Source organism: Girardinichthys multiradiatus, chromosome 19 (assembly GCF_021462225.1).
Source record: "Girardinichthys multiradiatus isolate DD_20200921_A chromosome 19, DD_fGirMul_XY1, whole genome shotgun sequence".
Taxonomy (NCBI): Eukaryota; Metazoa; Chordata; class Actinopteri; order Cyprinodontiformes; family Goodeidae; genus Girardinichthys; species Girardinichthys multiradiatus.
Window position 1 is genome coordinate 13,584,827 of NC_061811.1, and position 22,004 is coordinate 13,606,830.

At 40.4% G+C, this 22,004-nt stretch overlaps 1 protein-coding gene across 1 annotated transcript in view; it reads left to right on the forward strand.

The window, feature by feature from the left end:
* The window catches only part of LOC124855485 (latent-transforming growth factor beta-binding protein 2-like), a 122,666-nt gene that overhangs the window by 53,718 nt on the left and 46,944 nt on the right, over positions 1-22,004 (forward strand). Inside the window, exons 9-11 of the mRNA XM_047345385.1 lie at positions 11,631-11,705; positions 19,510-19,632; positions 19,713-19,877. Of these exons, the coding sequence (XP_047201341.1) occupies positions 11,631-11,705; positions 19,510-19,632; positions 19,713-19,877 (363 nt within the window). The remainder of the gene's footprint in view (positions 1-11,630; positions 11,706-19,509; positions 19,633-19,712; positions 19,878-22,004) is intronic.

Sequence of the window (22,004 nt, forward strand, 5' to 3'; positions counted from 1 at the left end):
TGCACTTAGTTCCAAACTCGTTGTATAATTGCAATTTATGAAACTTGTGTAGAGATTCTTGGACTTGGATGCTAATAAAACATTTCTAGCGGTACCATCAAGTTGCTTTGGCCCATGTCTGACTGAGCCTGACTTCCTGTAAGCATGCTGAAAACCCTTCCCTTACTGTACATTTCACAGTTAATGGAGTTTCACAAGCTCTTTGTTTTTCCATCTGTCACTGATGGACAGCATCCTCCCTGTGACTCTCCAAGTTAGTGATGCTGGGAGGCTTCACATCAGATGTCCCCAGGGCAAAAAGTAACTACCACACCCACAGGAGCCCTAGATTATTCTAGCTCTGTAATCAGGAGTCATGAGGTTCATATTTCACTCTCTTCTCTTTGTGCCTTTTTATAGAGAGAATCCGAGATGCTGATCTGGATGAATTAGCCTATTTTCCAGTTTGTTCCCTGCTTTCATACTCAAGCATTTTTATTTTGCACAAGTAAAAAAAAAAAAAAGTTCTTGCCCATATACAGGTCCTTCTCAAAAAATTAGCATATTGTGATAAAGTTCATTATTTTCCATAATGTCATGATGAAAATTTAACATTCATATATTTTAGATTCATTGCACACTAACTGAAATATTTCAGGTCTTTTATTGTCTTAATACGGATGATTGTGGCATACAGCTCATGAAAACCCAAAATTCCTATCTCACAAAAGTAGCATATTTCATCCGACCAATAAAAGAAAAGTGTTTTTAATACAAAAAACGCCATCCTTCAAATAATCATGTACAGTTATGCACTCAATACTTGGTCGGGAATCCTTTTGCAGAAATGACTGCTTCAATGCGGCGTGGCATGGAGGCAATCAGCCTGTGGCACTGCTGAGGTCTTATGGAGGCCCAGGATGCTTCGATAGCGGCCTTTAGCTCATCCAGAGTGTTGGGTCTTGAGTCTCTCAACGTTCTCTTCACAATATCCCACAGATTCTCTATGGGGTTCAGGTCAGGAGAGTTGGCAGGCCAATTGAGCACAGTGATACCATGGTCAGTAAACCATTTACCAGTGGTTTTGGCACTGTGAGCAGGTGCCAGGTCGTGCTGAAAAATGAAATCTTCATCTCCATAAAGCTTTTCAGCAGATGGAAGCATGAAGTGCTCCAAAATCTCCTGATAGCTAGCTGCATTGACCCTGCCCTTGATAAAACACAGTGGACCAACACCAGCAGCTGACACGGCACCCCAGACCATCACTGACTGTGGGTACTTGACACTGGACTTCTGGCATTTTGGCATTTCCTTCTCCCCAGTCTTCCTCCAGACTCTGGCACCTTGATTTCCGAATGACATGCAGAATTTGCTTTCATCCGAAAAAAGTACTTTGGACCACTGAGCAACAGTCCAGTGCTGCTTCTCTGTAGCCCAGGTCTGGGGAATGCGGCACCTGTAGCCCATTTCCTTCACACGCCTGTGCACGGTGGCTCTGGATGTTTCTACTCCAGACTCAGTCCACTGCTTCCGCAGGTCCCCCAAGGTCTGGAATCGGCCCTTCTCCACAATCTTCCTCAGGGTCCGGTCACCTCTTCTCGTTGTGCAGCGTTTTCTGCCACACTTTTCCTTCCCACAAACTTCCCACTGAGGTGCCTTGATACAGCACTCTGGGAACAGCTTATTCGTTCAGAAATTTATTTCTGTGTCTTACCCTCTTGCTTGAGGGTGTCAATAGTGGCCTTCTGGACAGCAGTCAGGTCGGCAGTCTTACCCATGATTGGGGTTTTGAGTGATGAACCAGGCTGGGAGTTTTAAAGGCCTCAGGAATCTTTTGCAGGTGTTTAGAGTTAACTCGTTGATTCAGATGATTAGGTTCATAGCTCGTTTAGAGACCCTTTTAATGATATGCTAATTTTGTGAGATAGGAATTTTGGGTTTTCATGAGCTGTATGCCAAAATCATCCGTATTAAGACAATGAAAGACCTGAAATATTTCAGTTAGTGTGCAATGAATCTAAAATATATGAATGTTAAATTTTCATCATTACATTATAGAAAATAATGAACTTTATCACAATATGCTAATTGTTTGAGAAGGACCTATACTTAAATAATTGTGTGTTTATTTGTCTTTGGAGTTTAGCACTTTTAAGAGTTAGGGAGATAAATGGTCATAAAATGCTCAAATCTCACATATAATTTAACCTTATAATTCTAAAAAAGCTTTCATTTTACGGTATTTTGTTTCTATTCCCTGTTTGAGTCAGTCAAGTTATGAAATATGACTATGATTTTAACCTGTGATGGAACCCAATTAGGCACTTTTTGCTGGTAGATATTATTTATTGGAGTCATATACCACATTTCAATCCAGTAGTTTGAATAGATCATAGAAGATAACTTTCAATCAAGTGCTGCTCCAGTTGGGTAGAAAATGTACCACCAGCATGTACAAATGTAATCAGTACATATGTCTCGTTAATGATGTGTTAATTTTGTACCTGAAGAAGTTAGGTATGAGGCTGCTTATAGTAAATGGTGAAGGAGTGAAATTACCAACACTCGAGGTGCACCGATCAGAGATTTAGTGGCCAATTTACATTTTTAATCTATACAAATTTCTCTTTAACAACTGTTTATAGCTATAGATTATAGCTCCCTAATGTTTTCTACTTTATATAAGAATTTTGGTTTCTTCCACAAGATCCATTTACAATACAAAGCAACAGTGTAATATATGAGAAGGAAAAATTGCTAATGGGGATTCTGTTCATCATGAGGTTCGGTTTAGATCAGTGAGATGAAGCAAATGCATGGGCCAACAGAGTACTGCTGCATCCAGATTTCCCCTATGAGCTCATCTCAATCTAACCCCCACAGAGGGGCCAGAGCTTGTGCTTCCTAATTCTACTAGCACTGATCAAACACGAATACTTGTTAACAGCCAAATAAGCCAAAAAAAATTGATTACTTGGCCTCTTTAAACAGAACACATGCGCTGGAACAACTCCAGGGCAGCTTCTCATTGTAATGTGATAGAGACGTCACATGGCTCTGACAGTATTTTGTCCACTGATGTTGACTTAGTGTCACCCCTTCACAGATAAAATGATGAAGCTATTAGCCGGGCAGCAGCCAGGCTAAACACGGCAGAGCAGACCTAACCGACATGAGAAATTAATCCCAGTTGGAGGAAGATGGATATGAAATTTGCAAGCCATTTCTTAATTGGAGCCAAGCTAAGGAACAAGAATGCACTGTGGCATGCCTTCTCTTGGAAGGATCCCAGATGGATAGTATTCCACAGTGAGTTGGAAATTATAAAGGAATGTGTGTCTGGTTCTAATGTGTTTGATGTGGCTCACATTGTCATCAGTATCTCTGAGCAGGGCGTCAATCTGAAGCGTCAAACTATGCAAAATAATGGTTATGCATAGCCTAATGAATAGGAAAAAAAGCTGTTTTTAAAACTCTTAACATTTAAAAAAAAATGTTTTAAGTAAAGAGTTGCGCCTTTAATCACAGCCTATTTGTTTCTGTTGAAATGATCAAACTAAAGCAGCCTTTTGCACCTTTAGACTGTCAGTGTCATCAAGAGGATGTTTTGGTTAATTCTATGTGTGCTCTAACAGATGAGCCTCAGCTGCAGTAGCAGGGACTCATTAAACACATTGCATTTGATATGGCTCATCCCGTTTAGAAAATGTCGTCTGTGCCATCCTGTATCCTGTAGTGGCTTGTTGGGTATGACATTTCTAGAAAGGATTTGGAGTAGGTCTTGGCCTTGGTGTTGATAGTTTTCCTACAAGTTTGCCTCCAAGGGAAGAGTAAAGGAGACTGTCTCCTGTTTCTATCCTGTTGATGGCAGGCATCCTGTCTCCTTCCATCTTCCACACATTCTCATGTTTTTCCAATCCTTTAAGTGAGAAAGCCCAACACTGCGGTTGTCTGCAAGCAAGTCTCCTGAGAAGCTGGCAACTAGCCCTCAGGCCTCTGATTGATGGAACAGAGCGCTCCATCGTCTTAGAAGAACAGTCTAAAAACTGGGAGGTCTACAGATAGATTGCAATAAATTCAGCTATTAAATATTTCTGGATGGCTTAGAGCACAAACTACCCTGAATTCCCATCTCCCTTCTCAGTCTACTGTTTTGCCCCGTATATTTTCTGTTTCAGTGTGTATAAGCTCTCTCTTCATTCATAATAACCTTCAGGGCCTTTTATTGAGCAAATTTATCTTCAAATAAAAACAAGACTTAAAGGATTTCTCTTGATTCAAGTTGGCATAACACAGGCAATCAAGCCCCCCTGAAGGAATTTGAAAAACACTTTCAGGTCACAGAATTTAGGCAAATATTATTGAATATTCTCCAGTGGAATGCACAACACAATTGAATGGAGATGTGAAATTAGTGAGGGGTGACAAAATCTTTTGTTGGACAGGGCTAAATGGATAGACAACAACTGGTAGGTTTTTGTCTGTCCCGTCTGTGGACCCAGACAAGTCTGAGTCTTTGTAACCAAGGGTGACCCTAATGATGCGCAGCTTGAGCTCACTCTTGCAAGCCACTGCTTGTGCAGCTGTACATTTTCTACACAAATGATTTTAGATTGAAGCATGGGAACAGCAGTGTCATTAAAGCTTTTAAGGATCCCTCCATTCTTTACTTTTTCTATGATAAGGTTAATCCCATGCCCAAGTTGTCCCTCTTTTTTAGTCAGACACAAGACTCAGCGGCAGAGGTTTTTCTTTCCTCCAAAGCTGTGGTTCTCAAGCTATGGTGCAAGTGGCACTTGTTGCATTTGGTTTACCATTGGTGGTACTCAGAGGCACAATTTGGCATCATTATTTGCAAGGTAAAAAGAAACGTGCAAACTGTGATTGACAGCTACTAAGCACAAAAAAGCCAAAAAGATTAGCTGTTCAAACTTGGATCTTGGCTTCTCAAAAGTGAAGTACATTGGAGAAGATTTTGAGAACTCCCTATACAAACTGTAGTGCATGACAGTGAACAAGGAACAATTTCTGGTGGCTGCTTATTCTTTGTTCTAATAACCTCTGAAGTCTTTACATGGATCTGGGAGTGACGTGAAGCCCAATTTACTAGCGGTCTAGTTCAAAGTTTAAAAAGTAGTTGGAATTTGCTAACTGATATGGTCAGGAACCTGGCTAGCTACTGATAGATATAAAAGTTAATAACTACGTGTTTTGTTTGTGTTTGTGCTTTCAAATACTAAACAGCCTATAAGGCACACATTGCTAGTAGCTTGTTCCACCCTCTTTTGCCTTCAGAAATGCGTTAATTCTTCATAGCATAGACATGACAATGTGTTGGAAACAGTCTACTGAGATTTTTTGACAAGTCTTTTTGACAAGATAGCATCACACAGCTTGTGCAGATTTGTCAGCTGCACATACCTGATGGGAATCTCTCGTTCCACCACAAGGCCTGTGTACTATAGCCTAATTGACCTAGTTTTAGTTGACAGGAGGGGCACATGGTGTGGTCTTAGGCTATAAAAAGTAATTATTTGACCTATGGTTGCCTTTCTATAATCTCCAACCAGTTTACACATTCTCCTCTGACCTCTGACATCAACAAGGCATTTTGGTTCATGTAATTGCCACTCATTGGACATTTTCTTTTTTTCATTCTGTTTACCCCAGGAGATGTTTGTATGTGAAAATCCCAGTAGATCCCAGCAGTTTCTGAGTCAATCAGGCCAGACCATCTGGCACCAACAACCATGACACATTGAAAGTTAGTGTAATTCCCTTTCTTCTCCATTCTGAAGCCCTGTTTGAACTTCTTCCCCACAAGTTGCGGTGGATCAGCTGATTCGCTAGCTGTGGTAACAAGCACTTTAAAAGGCATACCTAAAAAAGTACAAAATTTATTATTTAAAAATAATAAAATCTGCAATTAAACTATATTTACTTGTGGTTATGAAATGCATTGATATTGGATTTTAAGGTCAGGTTTGGCAAGAGATCTCAGGGTTTTGACATCATGTGGCCTTTCTGTTTGTTTCTCCAAGTTGAAATTTTAAAGTTAAATTTGAACTTCTCAGTAAAAATGGCCTAAATAAGTCATGCAGGTCCAATGGAAGAACATTTTTTCTTTGATTTACTAACATAACAAAACAAACTGAGGAAGGCCAAGTTCAAATATGTCAGTATGGTAGTACTTGGAGGACCTAGTTTTTACTGCAGAGGTACGTCGTATAAAGAATTTCACAACCTTTGCTTTAAAGTACCCGTGGACTTGTGAACAGCAAGAACCCTCTATGTTTTAAAAAATTAAAGGCAGGCAGCTTGAAGTCAGGTCATTGACGGCATCTGTGTGCTGAAGTTCAGCAGCTGGTTTTTTGAAACTCTGCAAACAAATTGCCCCCAGGGAACAATAAATGTCCACCGCACTGAACTCCAGTAACAGCTACTCTTAAAGCACACATAAGGACATGCTTAACTCTGTCTGCCAAATAATATATGGAAATAATTTTTAGGAAACACATAAAGCATAAAGCTTTTGCATCTTTTTACATTTTTCTCTTAAAACATTGAAGTTCCCACTGGCTGCAAAGTTTTTTTTTCTGCCTGCTAATAAGCTTTATTGAGACACCCTGGCCTCCCCTACTGAGCTTCCCTTGGCACATGCATCTTTCTGTCACTCAGGTCTGAATTTCCCTGATCTAATCGCTGCAGGAAGAGATGCCTGTCGCTCCAACACAACAACTAATTACTCTAAATTGTCTGAGTAGGATTATAAAGGGTGTTGAGGATGATGAAGGGATGGACGGGTAGGATGAGAGGCATTACTTTGACACATCTGCCCCCACCTCTCACACGCTTTTCCATCATCCTGACCCACTTCTGCTCTGTCAGTCCTCAGGTACACTGACCCTGGTTAGTCGACCGGGTCACAGCTGGACCATAACACAATTTACACGACCCTATTCCCAAAAAACCTTCATATGCCAAACGCTCCAGTTACCCCTGATAAAATAAGGCAAAATAAGATTTTGACAGATTGCAGAGGGCTATTTTACTCAAGTGTGTTTGAAATAGTTCAAAAATCACTGAGCTTTTGCTGTAAACAATTTTGTTTTTATTGTGTAATGGTGAAAGAACAGGTGTCATCCTATCTGGAGCTGTGAAAGATCCAGATGGCCCATTACATCATTTAAATCCACCGTTCAGTTAACATCACAAACACCGTCTAACATCTCCCTAAACACTCCAAAAGAGAAGTGTTGCTTCTTTTTTGCTGGCAGAGCAGTGATCCTGTAGTTTATTGTGTGCGTCACATTTGTTTTCACACTTTTGTTGCCCTGGCAGCAGATTCAAAGCAACGCTTTATTTCGGTTCAGTCTGTCATGGATGGGTGTGGTGGATTCTAAGGGTGGGCTTTCAGGAAGAAGGCAGGAATGTGAGGACTTAGCATAACCTTAAATGAAAAACACCCTTCGATAGGAAAGCAGCATGACATATCCAACATAAGAAGAAGAAACTGAAAGGAGAACATAAAATAGGTGTTACATTTTTGTCATTCTCATTGTGGAAATTGAAGAAAATATATTGACTTTGATGCAGTGCCTTGCAAGTATAAGATATATCCATTGTCACATTTTTTACATATTACAACTACTTTTACATTACATTACTTTTATTCGTAACTACTGTTACAAATAAAAATAAAAGTTATGTGTACTTGTATTCAGCCCACCTACAGTCTGTTCTGTAAAACCGCAAGTCTTTAGGGTGTTTGCCTCTACCAGCTTTGCACATCTCAAAACTGGATGGGGAGAGTTTGGGAACATCAGTTTGGAAGTCTTGCTCCAACCTCTCAATTGGTTTGAGGTCAGAACTTTGACTTGGCCATTCTACACATGAAAATGCACTTATCCAAACCATTAAACTGTGGTTCTGGTTTTGTGTTTGTGTTTCTGATCATTGTCCTCCTGGAAAAATGTTTATTCTAACGATTTCAGCTTTATGTGTTAACCTTTGACTCTGTTGTCAAAACAATTTCCTGAAACAGTAAATAATTTTTCATGTATTATACTTTCTCAGTGAGTGTGCTACTTTTTTCTGGGTGAATAATAAAAAAAATTGTCTATCATGAATAGGAATGACGTCTTTAAGCCCCTTTAGTTTTGTGACTGTAATGCGAATCGACAATAACAGCGAGAAAGTGTTCTGTCTTGCTAACAAACCTGTCATCATTCCTTTCAACTCTCTTCAACCATGTGCACATTTCCCTCTCAGAAATCAGGGGATGGATCTTTTGTCAGGAAATGTAGAGAAACCTGTCATCTCAGTTTAAGTCACAAAAGGTTCTGCTACCAATACCGTTTCTGTTTCTGCACAGACACACAAAACTGCTCATACACACCAGCTCTAGCTCCCTCTCCCTGCAGACATACACACAAACAGACTAAATGTTTGCCATATGACAGTCACACTGACCTGTCTGTAAGCTAAATGAAGTGTGCCCACCAGGCGAGCCATGACAACATGTTTTGAGGCCTTTGACAATGACAGTCTGACTGCATCAAGGCATCAGCAGACACTCTGTGTTGTTTACTCTGGCACCTCTGTGAACTTCTAATGTACACATCAGAAGGACACACACCATTTGATTTTCACTGCTCTGGCTAGAAGAGCAAATATAAGCTCTGACCAAATGTTATACATCAAGTTGTAGGTTAATCATCATTCCTTCTGTTCAAAGTTAGAGCACTATTTTAATGCATATCATCGGTGTGTGATGATGAAGGTCAAGGCTTCCTCAACAAATTTCTGACTTTAGCATTAACCTAATTTTCCCTGAAGAAAGAAGATTTATAGATAATATCCCAACACAATATATCAGTTGTTGTCAGTTCCCATTTGCTTCTGGGCAGCACCGTTTTACACCATTTCTCCATGAGTCTCTGAAGGTTTTGTTTTGGGTACTCCTAGTTTTCCTTTTGCTCATTTCGGGTAGTGACTTTGCCTTGCGACAGTACTCATAACCATTAATCTAATCGTTTTCACATTTTCTCGTGTTACAACAACAAACATCAGTGTATCTCGTAGGGATTTTACATGACAGATAAAGGCAATGCATTATTGTGACGTGGTTAGTATTTTGCCATAAACAAACCAAAAATGTTAGGAAATTCAATTTTGGTGTCATCTAAACCAGAACAGCTTCTTTCACATGTTTTCTGTGTCCTCTGCATGGCCTGCATTTGACTTCTTGTGACTTTTTACCAACTGTTTTTTCTTGCCACGCTTCTAGAAAGACCAAATTTATGGAGTGCCCAACTAATAGTGGTCACCTAAGTTGTGTATCTCTGCAGCTCCTCCAGAGTTAGCATCGGCCTCTTAGCTTCTTCAGTGACTATTCTTGTCTTCCCATGTACTGTCCGTTCAGGTGGAGGGCCATTATATGTAGCTTTGCCATCGTTACTCTCTTCATCTTCAGATGATGGATTGAACAGTGTTCTGTGAGCTCTTCAAAGCTTGGAACATTGTTCTTTAACATTACTTTAAACTTCTCCACAACGTTATCCCTGATCTGTCTGCTGTGTTTCTTGGTCTTCATGATGCTGTTTGTTTTCCATTGTTTAATAACAAACCTCTGAGGCACTCACAAAACAGGTGTACTTACAGTATACTAATATTTACAATGGGTTAATTGGGTGACTTCTGAAGGAAACTGATTGCACAGGATCTTATTTATGGCTATCAGAGTAAACGGGGCTTAAAACAAATACACACCACACATTTAGTCTTTTATTTGAAAGAAAATATCTTGAAAACCATTTATCCATTTCTTTCCATCTTATAATTACAGGTCCTTCTCAAAATATTAGCATATTGTGATAAAGTTCATTATTTTCCATAATGTCATGATGAAAATTTAACATTCATATATTTTAGATTCATTGTACACTAACTGAAATATTTCAAGTCTTTTATTGTCTTAATACGGATGATTTTGGCATACAGCTCATGAAAACCCAAAATTCCTATCTCACAAAATTAGCATATTTCATCCGACCAATAAAAGAAAAGTGTTTTTAATACAAAAAACATCAACCTTCAAATAATCATGTACAGTTATGCACTCAATACTTGGTCGGAAATCCTTTTGCAGAAATGACTGCTTCAATGCGGCGTGGCATGGAGGCAATCAGCCTGTGGCACTGCTGAGGGCTTATGAAGGCCCAGGATGCTTCGATAGCGGCCTTTAGCTCATCCAGAGTGTTGGGTCTTGAGTCTCTCAACGTTCTCTTCACAATATCCCACAGATTCTCTATGGGGTTCAGGTCAGGAGAGTTGGCAGGCCAATTGAGCACAGTGATACCATGGTCAGTAAACCATTTACCAGTGGTTTTGGCACTGTGAGCAGGTGCCAGGTCGTGCTGAAAAATGAAATCTTCATCTCCATAAAGCTTTTCAGCAGATGGAAGCATGAAGTGCTCCAAAATCTCCTGATAGCTAGCTGCATTGACCCTGCCCTTGATAAAACACAGTGGACCAACACCAGCAGCTGACACGGCACCCCAGACCATCACTGACTGTGGGTACTTGACACTGGACTTCTGGCATTTTGGCATTTCCTTCTCCCCAGTCTTCCTCCAGACTCTGGCACCTTGATTTCCGAATGACATGCAGAATTTGCTTTCATCCGAAAAAAGTACTTTGGACCACTGAGCAACAGTCCAGTGCTGCTTCTCTGTAGCCCAGGTCAGGCGCTTCTGCCGCTGTTTCTGGTTCAAAGGTGGCTTGACCTGGGGAATGCGGCACCTGTAACCCATTTCCTGCACACGCCTGTGCACGGTGGCTCTGGATATTTCTACTCCAGACTCAGTCCACTGCTTCCGCAGGTCCCCCAAGGTCTGGAGTCGGCCCTTCTCCAAAATCTTCCTCAGGGTCCGGTCACCTCTTCTCGTTGTGCAGCGTTTTCTGCCACACTTTTTCCTTCCCACAGACTTCCCACTGAGGTGCCTTGATACAGCACTCTGGGAACAGCCTATTCGTTCAGAAATTTCTTTCTGTGTTTTACCCTCTTACTTGAGGGTGTCAATAGTGGCCTTCTGGACAGCAGTCAGGTCGGCAGTCTTACCCATGATTGGGGTTTTGAGTGATGAACCAGGCTGGGAGTTTTAAAGGCCTCAGGAATCTTTTGCAGGTGTTTAGAGTTAACTCATTGATTCAGATGATTAGGTTCATAGCTCGTTTAGAGACCCTTTTAATGATATGCTAATTTTGTGAGATAGGAATTTTGGGTTTTCATGAGCTGTATGCCAAAATCATCCGTATTAAGACAATAAAAGACCTGAAATATTTCAGTTAGTGTGCAATGAACCTAAAATATATGAATGTTAAATTTTCATCATGACATTATGGAAAATAATGAACTTTATCACAATATGCTAATATTTTGAGAAGGACCTGTATGCACTACCATCTCCATAACATACATGGAAATTAGTGGCTTTAAAATGAAATGTGGAGAAGTTCAAAGGATGTGAACACTTCTGAAAAATACTGGATAGGCGTGCATCCTGAGGTTTTTTTCTGCCTTTATAATTTTTTCTTTTTGACCAAGAGGTTTTGCTTTGCTAAGCTATGCCTTCTTCTCCTGTTTGCAGCATATGCAGTGATTGCGAACGGACAAGTGGAGTGCCCCAAAGGTTTTAAAAGGATGAATGTCACACACTGTCAAGGTCAGTCAAAAAATACATTAAAAAACGTTATTTTGTGAATGTTAGTATATGATTTTATCCATCTCTAAATATGGATAACCATATTAGTAAATGCTGTGTTTGCTTTTGTTCATAAATGGAGTCTGAGGACCTCTTTCACACCATCCCTGTCGATCTGACCCCCATAGGAACCAGGTCAAGACTACAATTAGACCTGAGTTAAAAGCAGAGCAGCTCATGAGCACTTTGGTCTTCTGTTTTCATTTTACCTGTTGTTCACAGGATAGACAGTGATCAGGGCATATGTATATCATTTAGTATTTTTCACGGATTTTTTGTTGCATTTTCTTGATCTGCCATTTATAAATGTTCCAACAGAAGAAAACCTGCTTGAAAGACAGCAAAGCCATCCATCCATTACGTGGCAAAAAACTTCAAAGATCACACATGCAGGGTTCTCTCCCACTGCTGCATCATGGGGATGGCAAATTATCAGCTGGGTTTATGGTCCAAGAAGCAATAACCATTCACAGCATCAGTTCTGTGGATAGTTCCCTACTAAAATATTCAGAGCCATGGTCTTAGTAAATAAGCAATGTCTACAAATCTAATACAAAATGCACAGCTTGATGTAAGTCCATCTCTTACAACTGATGATGATGCTTAAAACAACAAAATACTGTCTGCTTACAGTCATGCCACTGACTTGATTAACAGTGTCATAATCCAAGGGGCAGTGCTTACTGAAGCCTATGGAGTATAATAACATAATGGTTCAGTGGGCAGATTTGGACACCTCCATGACAGATCTCACCATCTGGTTCAGCAAGTTCAACATACTTCCTGATCTGCACAGGTTTAGTGGTGTTTGCTTTCATATCCTGAGCACAGACAATATTCCACATAGCAAAGGCTTGCTTGTACATGTACAGATTTATTTTCCAGTAGTGCATTGTCCAGCCAACATTTGCTTAAATATTTTGTATTATTAATACTTTTCTTTTATGATTGTTTCAAGCTGTGTCTCTCTCCCAGTCTCTTGTTCATTCTGCTCCAAACAACCCATAGATGGCAGTTACCCATAATATTTACTGAATTGCTTTAAAGTCTCCATCCTGTGTAGCTGTTGCTGCTCCACTGAGTTCTAGTTTCACAACTCTCTCCAGCAGCCAAAAGGACAGAAAAATGCTTCTTGTGGGAGGTTTTCATTACTCTCAGAATGGTGTCCAGCATGCCCGAGTGTGGCTTCTATTTTCAGCTGCTTGTTGTGTGTTTTATTGGAACAGAGCAACGCTTGTCTCGTGTATGGGTAACTGGCCTCATCTCCTGCTGCTACAGAGGCTTGCAAAATTATTCATGCCTCTTTTTCACATCTTTTCATGTTGCAACCACACACTTAATGATATTTTATTTGAATTGTATTTTTAGAGCCACCTTTTAATTACCTCTTTTAGAAAGATTGGATTAGAACCAGCTCTTACCATTAAACTCCCAATGATTATTAATGTCATTTGATTTGTTTTTCTGTGTTTGATTTTCTGTGTCATTATGTTTTTCCACATGTACAGCGCTTTGAGTGCCTTGTTGCTGAAAAGCGCTATATAAATAAACTTGACTTGACTTGACTTGACCTTTTGCTGCAATTACAGCTGCAAGTGTTTTGGGTTAAGTCTTTATTATCTTTGCACATCTAATTATTTTTGGCCTAATTCTATTTGCAAAATAACTCCAGATTGGATGGAGAACATCTGTGAACACCAATGTTCAGGTCACAACTCTTAAACTGAACTTAGGCTGGCTCATTCTAACAGATGAATATGCTGTCGTCTAACATTTATTGTTGTTCTGGCTTTATGTTTAGCGTTGTTGTCCTGCTAGAGGGTGAACCTGTAACTTAGTCTTCAGTTTTTTACAGCCTCTGATATTGCACTGTATTTATCTCGATCCCTCTTCCCTTTAATTTTAATTCCACCCAGTTCAGTGCTCAATTCAGTTTATTTGCATTGCACCAGTTCACAACTAACATTGTCTTAAGGCACTTTACCTAAAAGGTCATTTCAATCCAGTCATACAAACAGATTCAAAGTCAATAATGTACATTTCAATTTGATCCTAGGTATAAAATAGTCGCCTTCAGTTTATTTTTAAAATTGCTTTAAATGTTTTCTATCTAAAAACTTTAACTAGCGTCTCTGTTCCTGTGAAAGAAGAGCATCCCCACAGCATGATGCTTCCAGTACCATGTTTCATAGTGGTACTGGTTTGTTTAGGATGATGTGCAGGGTTAGTTTTCCTACACACAGCATCTTCCATGAGAGCCAAAAAGTTCAATTTTGGTCTAATCGGACCAGAGTATCTTCTTCCACATATTGTTCACTCATGTTATTGACATCCTCCCTAGAACGTGAAATGACACCCTTCAGGGCCTCAGTGACAACTCTGTTTTCAGAGATGATTCCTTATCTTTAGACGCTGCTTTGGGAAAATTCGTCCAGATGAATTGGGCATTTGTAGCTTTACTTGTTAGATGAAAGTCCCACATAAATGCATGTGCAGGCTCTGTTGTGGGTGGTAAACTTGCTTTGGTAGAAGGTCGTATTACTCATATACCACTTCAAAGAACAGTTCATGGTAGTCTTGCATAAGTCTTGTGACACTTTGGATTATCTAAGTAAAAGCTACCAGCAAATTTAAAACACTTACATTTGACATTCATCATTTTAACTACTGCCTGATGTATGACTATTAACTTGTTTGTTATGTTTCTCAACAATGGCTGTTTGTTAACCACTGTTGACAGTCTTTGAGTGGATGTAATTTTTGAATCCAGTTGTTTTGTTTGGGTTGAGGCTTTAAAGCCTGACAGACGTCCACTGTTCTTGTTACATAAGGAACCTATGCAGTGTGGAAAGCATGGAAAAGTTTGCAATTTGATTTAAATTTTTTCCAAGTCTAAGAATAGAAAAAATGAGTACTGGAAATATTTGTATTTGCAGATATTACTCCCTAAACTCCTTCCTTCCTTCCTTTCTTGTGTCTGTTTATCTTTAATTGCTTTTGTTCTTTCTTTCTTGCATTTATGTATTTATTCCTCCCTCTCTCCCTTATAACCTTCCTTCTTTCATTCCTTCCTTGTGTATTTTCTTAATTTGTTGCTTCCTGCCTCTCTTCCTTTCTTTCTTCATTGTGTCCTTCGCTCCTTAGGGGTTTTTGCAGGATCTATATTTAATGCCTGTCCACTGTAGAAATATTGCACATAACGTTGTAATAAACCTTTTTATTTCGTATTTTGAAACAGGCGAAAAGAGCTGATAGCTCTGCAAAATGCCATCTGGAAAATGTTTTAAATATGTGTAGGAACCCTGATTACAACTGATGCATGCTGGAAAAAAGAAGTCTGATGCCGCCACGTTTCTTGCCACTGTTCATAAACAATTCTAACTGCATGAACTTTGGTTTTCCAGAAGTCAAGAGGAGGCAAGATGAAATAAGGTCACAGAAACTGTTTGACACTTAGTGAACATAACTCTTCACTCGCAATTAGACTGTAAAAACAATCATGTTAAAGGCTACTTACACCAAGCATGAGCAACCAAGCATGAACTCAAAACAGATCTTGAGATTAGTCCTGATCATGACAGGTTGTCATGAAAGTCAGTTTCAATCCCAATCATCCCAGCAGCACACTGTAATAATAACGCCAATCTGGGAACCGGCCGAAAGGCACATTAAAGACCCCATGTGATGAAGGCTGACCTGAACTCTGACCGAATGCTGCTTAAACTTAAAGTCACTGCAGCACCTGTGCTCAAAACACTGACCAAAAGTCTTTGTAGATGATCGGAGGCCATTTTTGGTCTACTTGATTGTCTTTACAGCATGTTCTCCATCCTGGAGTCATCCAAATAGATACTGCTAACAGAGGGAGGGGTGTGTTTATACTGTGATAAAGCAGAAGCTGCAGGCTCAGACATTACAGGAACATTCTTTGATTGAAAACTCTGGCCTCGTTGGAGAGATAAAAAAGCGTCAAAGGAAACAGGGTTAGAAAAGTAAAAACCACAAGAAACAAAAGGAGCATTGTGGCATTCCTTGGATTTGCTCATTCCTCAGAATTTATCAGCCTCAAATCCCTTATAAGCTCACTTTTTCCACCAGGAAGCAAAACAACCAAACAAGAGCAGATTAATTAGAATTGGGGAAAATCTGTGGTGGCAGGCTGTCGGGTTGCAGTCATCAAAGCAATGGGAAAAGACCTAATGATATAGTCTTTGTTTAACACAGCAGAACAACAAACTTTGCCTGGTCCCAGTGGGACTGCATGACTAAGCACCTCAAATATGTCCCCCCTGCCTCTGTTTGATTTAGTGACTCAAGAGTAGACAAATTCATCCTCCGACTTTCACTTATTCATGTAAACATAGTTGCTGTTACATTACTAGACACCTTAATGGAGATAGATTAAAAATACTCGCCAGACTTCAGATACAGTTTGCACTCTATCAGTTTTTCAATTTCAATGTAAGTTTTTGTAATTAAATCTCTGTCCTTACTAAACTACATTCACAAGGGAAGATCGAACATTGTACCTCTCATGACATCACAAAAGCCAAAGGTGAACTTATCAGAGTTCTAAGCAGTATCTCCATTTACACATTTTTCTGCTTTTCCTTTTGATTTGACTGTTTTACCACCTTCAGTGGTGCTGTATTTTGCAGAAACTCAGCAAAACATCTAAAGCTACATGTAAATATGCAGTATAGATTTAAGGATAATTTAGCAACGATAAATGCCTAGATATAGTTTGTGACTAGAGTTATGGCAGATTACAATGGCCACATTCTATGATCTTAGGAGATACATTTGAGCCAAGGCATTACACTAAAGCATGTAAAAATAATATATCGTTTCAGTGCCAGCTACAGGTGAAGTCTCAGCAAAGTAGAACATCAGCGAAAAGTTATTTAAAATTCAATCATACACTAAAACTCGTATTATTTAGATTCATTACACAGAGAGTGATACACTGTATTTCAAAATTGGATTTCTGTTATTTGGATGATCATAGTTTACAATAACTCATTTGAACATTACATAAGACTGAAAAAAAGGATTTCAAATACAGAAATTTGAGTTTGCTGGAAAGTAAGTCCATAAACTCTATGTGAATAACTACTCAGTCCCTTTGCTGAATTGCTTTACCTGAGGTATTAAACTCAGGTTTAAGCTCAGGTTGCTTTAATAGCGGTCTTCAGTTGGTCTTATTGGTTCTGATGTCTCTCATCTTCCTTTTTTCTATACTCCATAGATTTGGGGTTTTTAGTTCAGGCCTGTTTGTTGGCCAATCAAGCACAGCAGTACTATGATCATTAATGAAGGTACGGTTTCCTCTGGCTGTATGAGCTAGTGCAGATCTCACACAGCCAGAGGGCCCTCTATAAGCAGACCAAGAACAAACTTACCAAGGAGATCAAAGCAGCGAAGAGAAGCTTCAGGAAAAGTTTCTAACATGGAGATGCTTCTGCTGTTTGGCATGGTTTGAAAAACCTGACTGCCTGTAGGAGCCATTTCCCCAACCCTGAGCAGAATCCTCGCCTGGCAAACCAGTTGAATGGCTTCTACTGCAGGTATGAAAAGCAGCAGTTCCCACTTCAACCCAACTCCTCCACATCCCATTCAGACACAAATTCTTGCCATACACCAGCCGCCCCCTACCTTTAGACCCCCTGCCTGCACTAAGGATCTCAGAGGAAGATGTCAATAGGCTCTTTCAGCACCTGAAAACAAAGAAGGCCTCAGGACCTGATAATGTCTCCCCATCATGCCTGAAAGCCTGTGCCGACCAACTGGGACCCATCTTTACTGAGATCTTCAACAAGTCACTGGAGCTGTGTGAGGTTCCCTCCTGCTTCAAATGCTTCACCATCATCCCAGTACCTAAGAAACCTACCATCACAGGATTACATGACTACAGGCCTTTCGCCCTGACGTCTGTGGTTATGAAATCCTTTGAGCAACTGGTGTTGAAGCACCTGAAGGACATCACAGGCTCCCTGCTAGACCCCCTGCAGTTTGTCTACCAGGCAAACATGTCGGCAGATGATGTAGTCAACTTGGGACTACACTTCATCCATACACCTCGACCACCCAGAGATTTACACCAGGGTCTTATTTGTGGACTTCAGCTGGACCTTCAACACTACCAACCCTAACATCCTCTACCAGAAGCTCATCTGGCTCAAAGTCCCAGGCTCCATCTGGCAGTGGATCACCAGCTTCCTGAAGGACTGCCAGCAGCAGGTGAGCCTGGGGAGCATCTTCTCCCGCAGTAAAACCATCAGCATCAGCTCCGCCCAGGGGTATGTTCTGCAACCTTCCACAGGAGCTGCTGGTCATCTTCTACACTGCCATAAATCAGTCTGTCCTGTCTTTGTCCATCTCAGTGTGGTTTGGCTCAGGTCCAGACTGCAATGAACAATCAGGGCTGCAGAGAGAATCATCAGGGCTGACCTTCCTTTTATCCAGGAGTTATAGAGGTCTACGGTCAGGAAAAGGGCAGCTAAAATCTCTGCAGACCCCACACATCCTGCACACAAACTGTTTAGGCTTTTACCTTCAGGTCGGTGCTACAGAGCGCTGTCTGCTAAAACCAGCCACGACCAGAGACAGTTTCTTCCCCCAGACTGTTTCTCTGATGAACACTTGAAAGTCAGAGTTTCAGAACAATGCCATGCATACTTGAACTGATCCCACATTATCTTCTCTTGTAAAGTTAATTGTGTATATATGTACATTTACAAATGAATTCTTTATTTTTCAGAGCAAAGTGTACCGGAGTCCAATTTCTTGGCAATAAAGCTGATTCTAATTCAGATTCTAAGCAACAGTCAAGTTATTTTTTCTGTTCAGCTTTGATAAGATATTTTGCTAATACCAGCTAATTGTTTCAACCGAAGATGCCTAATGTTGATCTTACAGCCTATTGTGGTGTTATCAACCTATATGGCAGTGTTTTTACATGCACTTAGTAAATTTAGGAAATCTTACAGCATTCATTCCTTTTTATTATCCTTAATAAATCACTGGTTTGTACCAGGCTGCATGGTGGCGCAGTCGGTAGCACTGTTGCCTTGCAGCAAGGAGGTCCTGGGTTCGACTCTAGGCCCAGGGTCTTTCTTCATGGAGTTTGCATGTTCTCCCCATGCATGAGTAGGTTCTCTCCAGGCTTCCTCCCACAGTCCAAAAACATGAGTGTTAGGTTAATTGGTCTCTCTAAATTGCCCTTAAGTGTGAATGAGTGTGTGCATGGTTGTTTGTCCTCTGTGTTGCCCTGTGATGGACTGGTGACCTGTCTAGGGTGTACCCTGCCTCCTGCCCATAGGTTCTTGGAGATAGGCAGCAGCTTCCCTGCGACCCACTATGGAAGAAGCGGTAGAAAATGACTGACTGGTTTGTACCATTCAGGAAGAACATATTTTTAAACATCCAGGGATGGCTTCTGTGTTTGAATGACTTCTTAAACATTTGCATGATGAGAAGAAAATATATTTCTTTGTTATTTCACCTCCTTTTTCATCACTCCTTCTCGATTTTAAACAACTGTATAGCCTTAGTGTTTCTAAGTTTCATCAGCTCTTAACAGACTCAAGATGTATTGAAATGTTTTAATGCCGTCTAAAGATTTCTTTGCTTTGACTTTCATCATGTCTGCTGATGTATAAAGTTTATTTAACAAGTTCAGTTTGAGTTCGGAAATGACTTCATGGTTTTTCCAGAATTAGAAAGGGCTTTTTGCTGGACAACTGACGAACTCTGTTTTTCACAGACATCAATGAGTGCCTGTTGCCAGGGGTATGCAAGAATGCTGAATGTCTCAACACCAAAGGAAGCTACAGATGCACATGCAAACCAGGTTTTATGCTAGATGCTGCCAGGAGCCACTGTGTCTGTAAGTATTGCTTTGTTTCTCAATCGAAAGTCTGATTTGAAACACAGGATAATATAATGGATCTTCTGACCTCCCCTCAGCTGACAAGGCCGTGTCTGACCACAGGGATTCATGCTACCGTTCGGTTTCATCAGGAATGTGCTCTCTGCCTCTTGCTAATCACATCACTAAGCAGATATGCTGCTGCAGCCGTGTCGGCAAGGCCTGGGGAAATGAGTGTGATCGATGTCCTTTGCCAGGTTCAGGTGATGTGTTTTTTTGAGATTTTGCTACATGACTTTTCGCTATCTGAAAACGTACTTCTCCATTTTTTGGTTTTACTGTACCAGTTAAGAAACTCTTTGTTAAATGTTTTTGCAGACATAAAATTTCATGTCATCTTATGCAAGGGCTAGCAATGGTCGGTAGAGCACAAGCAAAGATATTTACCTCTCAGTCACCATTTTCCTGTCTGCCAGGCATGCTAAGTATTTCAAAATAACTAAATATGTTTAGAGTGGAAATGGACCAAAAACATAACAGTTTTCATATTTTGGAGGCTACATAATGGTGAGAGTCAGTCATGTGTTATCACTCCAGCCCTCAGAGAGAAACCCCGCTAATGTACCAAAAGCAAAGCGGTGCAGCAGAAATCCACTGATTTGCCAAGTGAAACATGGCAAATTGTTGTCATCTTCTCCTACTTCCAGATCTAACCTTCAATGTCTCAGAGAGAAACTTAACTGGTTTTATAGTGTTTGTCCTGCCAAGTGATTGGGGATTGTCTTAGATGAGATCTTAATCACAGACCTCTTTGCTACACATAGTGGGATTATTTTAGGCGATGTCTCTGCACGTCTGGACAAGCTGTTAAAGCCATGTTCCGAGCGGAGCACTGGACGTGGTAACAGGAGCTTTTTCATATTTATTCTACACTTCTGATGTGGATCCTCATCGTTTATACCCTCATTTCCCTCCACTTTAACTTCAGTCAGTAGTCATTCATATCCACATTTCCTGCATTTACATCAACCACATATCTGTCATTACTCATATCTCTATTCCAGACTCCTCTGGCACAGGGTTGCTGGTTTCAGGTTAGGTAGGGGACACAGGGCTTCTCACTTGTAATGGATTCACCATTGGCAGGGTTTGTTGGACTCAGGCACAAAGAAGTGCAGTCTGCCTCATTTTATCTTGCCCACCAATCCCCCATTAGCCACTCTTGTGCCTCTAAACCAGCTCAGTTCAAGGGTCAGTCAATGTTATACGATCTGCTACTTGTTCCAGAAGCATGTGTGTGTGTGTGTGTTTGAGTGTCTATTGTACCCCAGTTTTTCTAAAAATCCATTAACCTGTTAGAGGCAACAAAAGACTGGGACTGGGGAGGAGGTTCACCTTCCAGCAGGATGGCAAACCAAATCATACATCCAGAGCCACAATGGAAAAGTTTAGATAAAAGCATATTCAAGTGTTAAAATGACCTAGTTAAAACCCAGACATAGATTTGATTGAGAATACGTTGCAAGACTCAAAATTGATGTTCACATAAGCTCTCTATCGAAGCTGACTGAGCCGTAGTCATTTTTTGAAGAAGAGTGGGCAACATTTTCATTCTCTAAATGTTGAAAAGTCGTAGATATATATTCCGGGGGTGCTGATTACAAATGCACGTCACGCTTTACAGTTTTATTTGCATTTTCAAATAGACCAACACACCATATGACATAAAGTAAAATAATTTGATTATTGATACATTTTCAAGCTACTGTAACACTAGTGAGAATTTTAAACACTTATTTGTTTGAATAATCATATTATTTTGGCCTTTTTATTTGAACCATTTTATCAGGGCAGAATGATGCTGTAATCAGCAATCAACAAACATCTTGAATTGAATTTAAACAAGAATTAGATGCAAAGGATAGAGTTTGCTGGGGATTTTCTTCAGTCCATACAAATTATAAATACAGGCTCAATAATCTGGAACAGAGGACCCGATAACACAACCAAGCACAGAGCACATTTTAGAAGATTAAAAATCTGGAAGGAGCTTAAGACGGGTCACCCAAATGTTCAGGGGGAACTGAAATGGAGAAGAAGACGTTATTGACTGAAGAGATGACTGGTGAGTTAACCCAAACTTTTACATAGGGGCCAACTGGGGCCAGTGCCCCTGCTAAACCAGTCCTGGCCCCTGTTATGGCCCCTGTGCTGAAGAGACAATTTCGTAATGTTATATGTGCTGGCAAGGAAACTGAAATTGATACACCACAGCATTGCACACGGAGTCGTTAGAGCGCTGCACGCTCACTTGTTAGTGTGACCTGTTTAACCTGCACATTTCTGAATGGGAAGAGGCAGCAAAGGTAAAAACAACCACCACTGCAAAT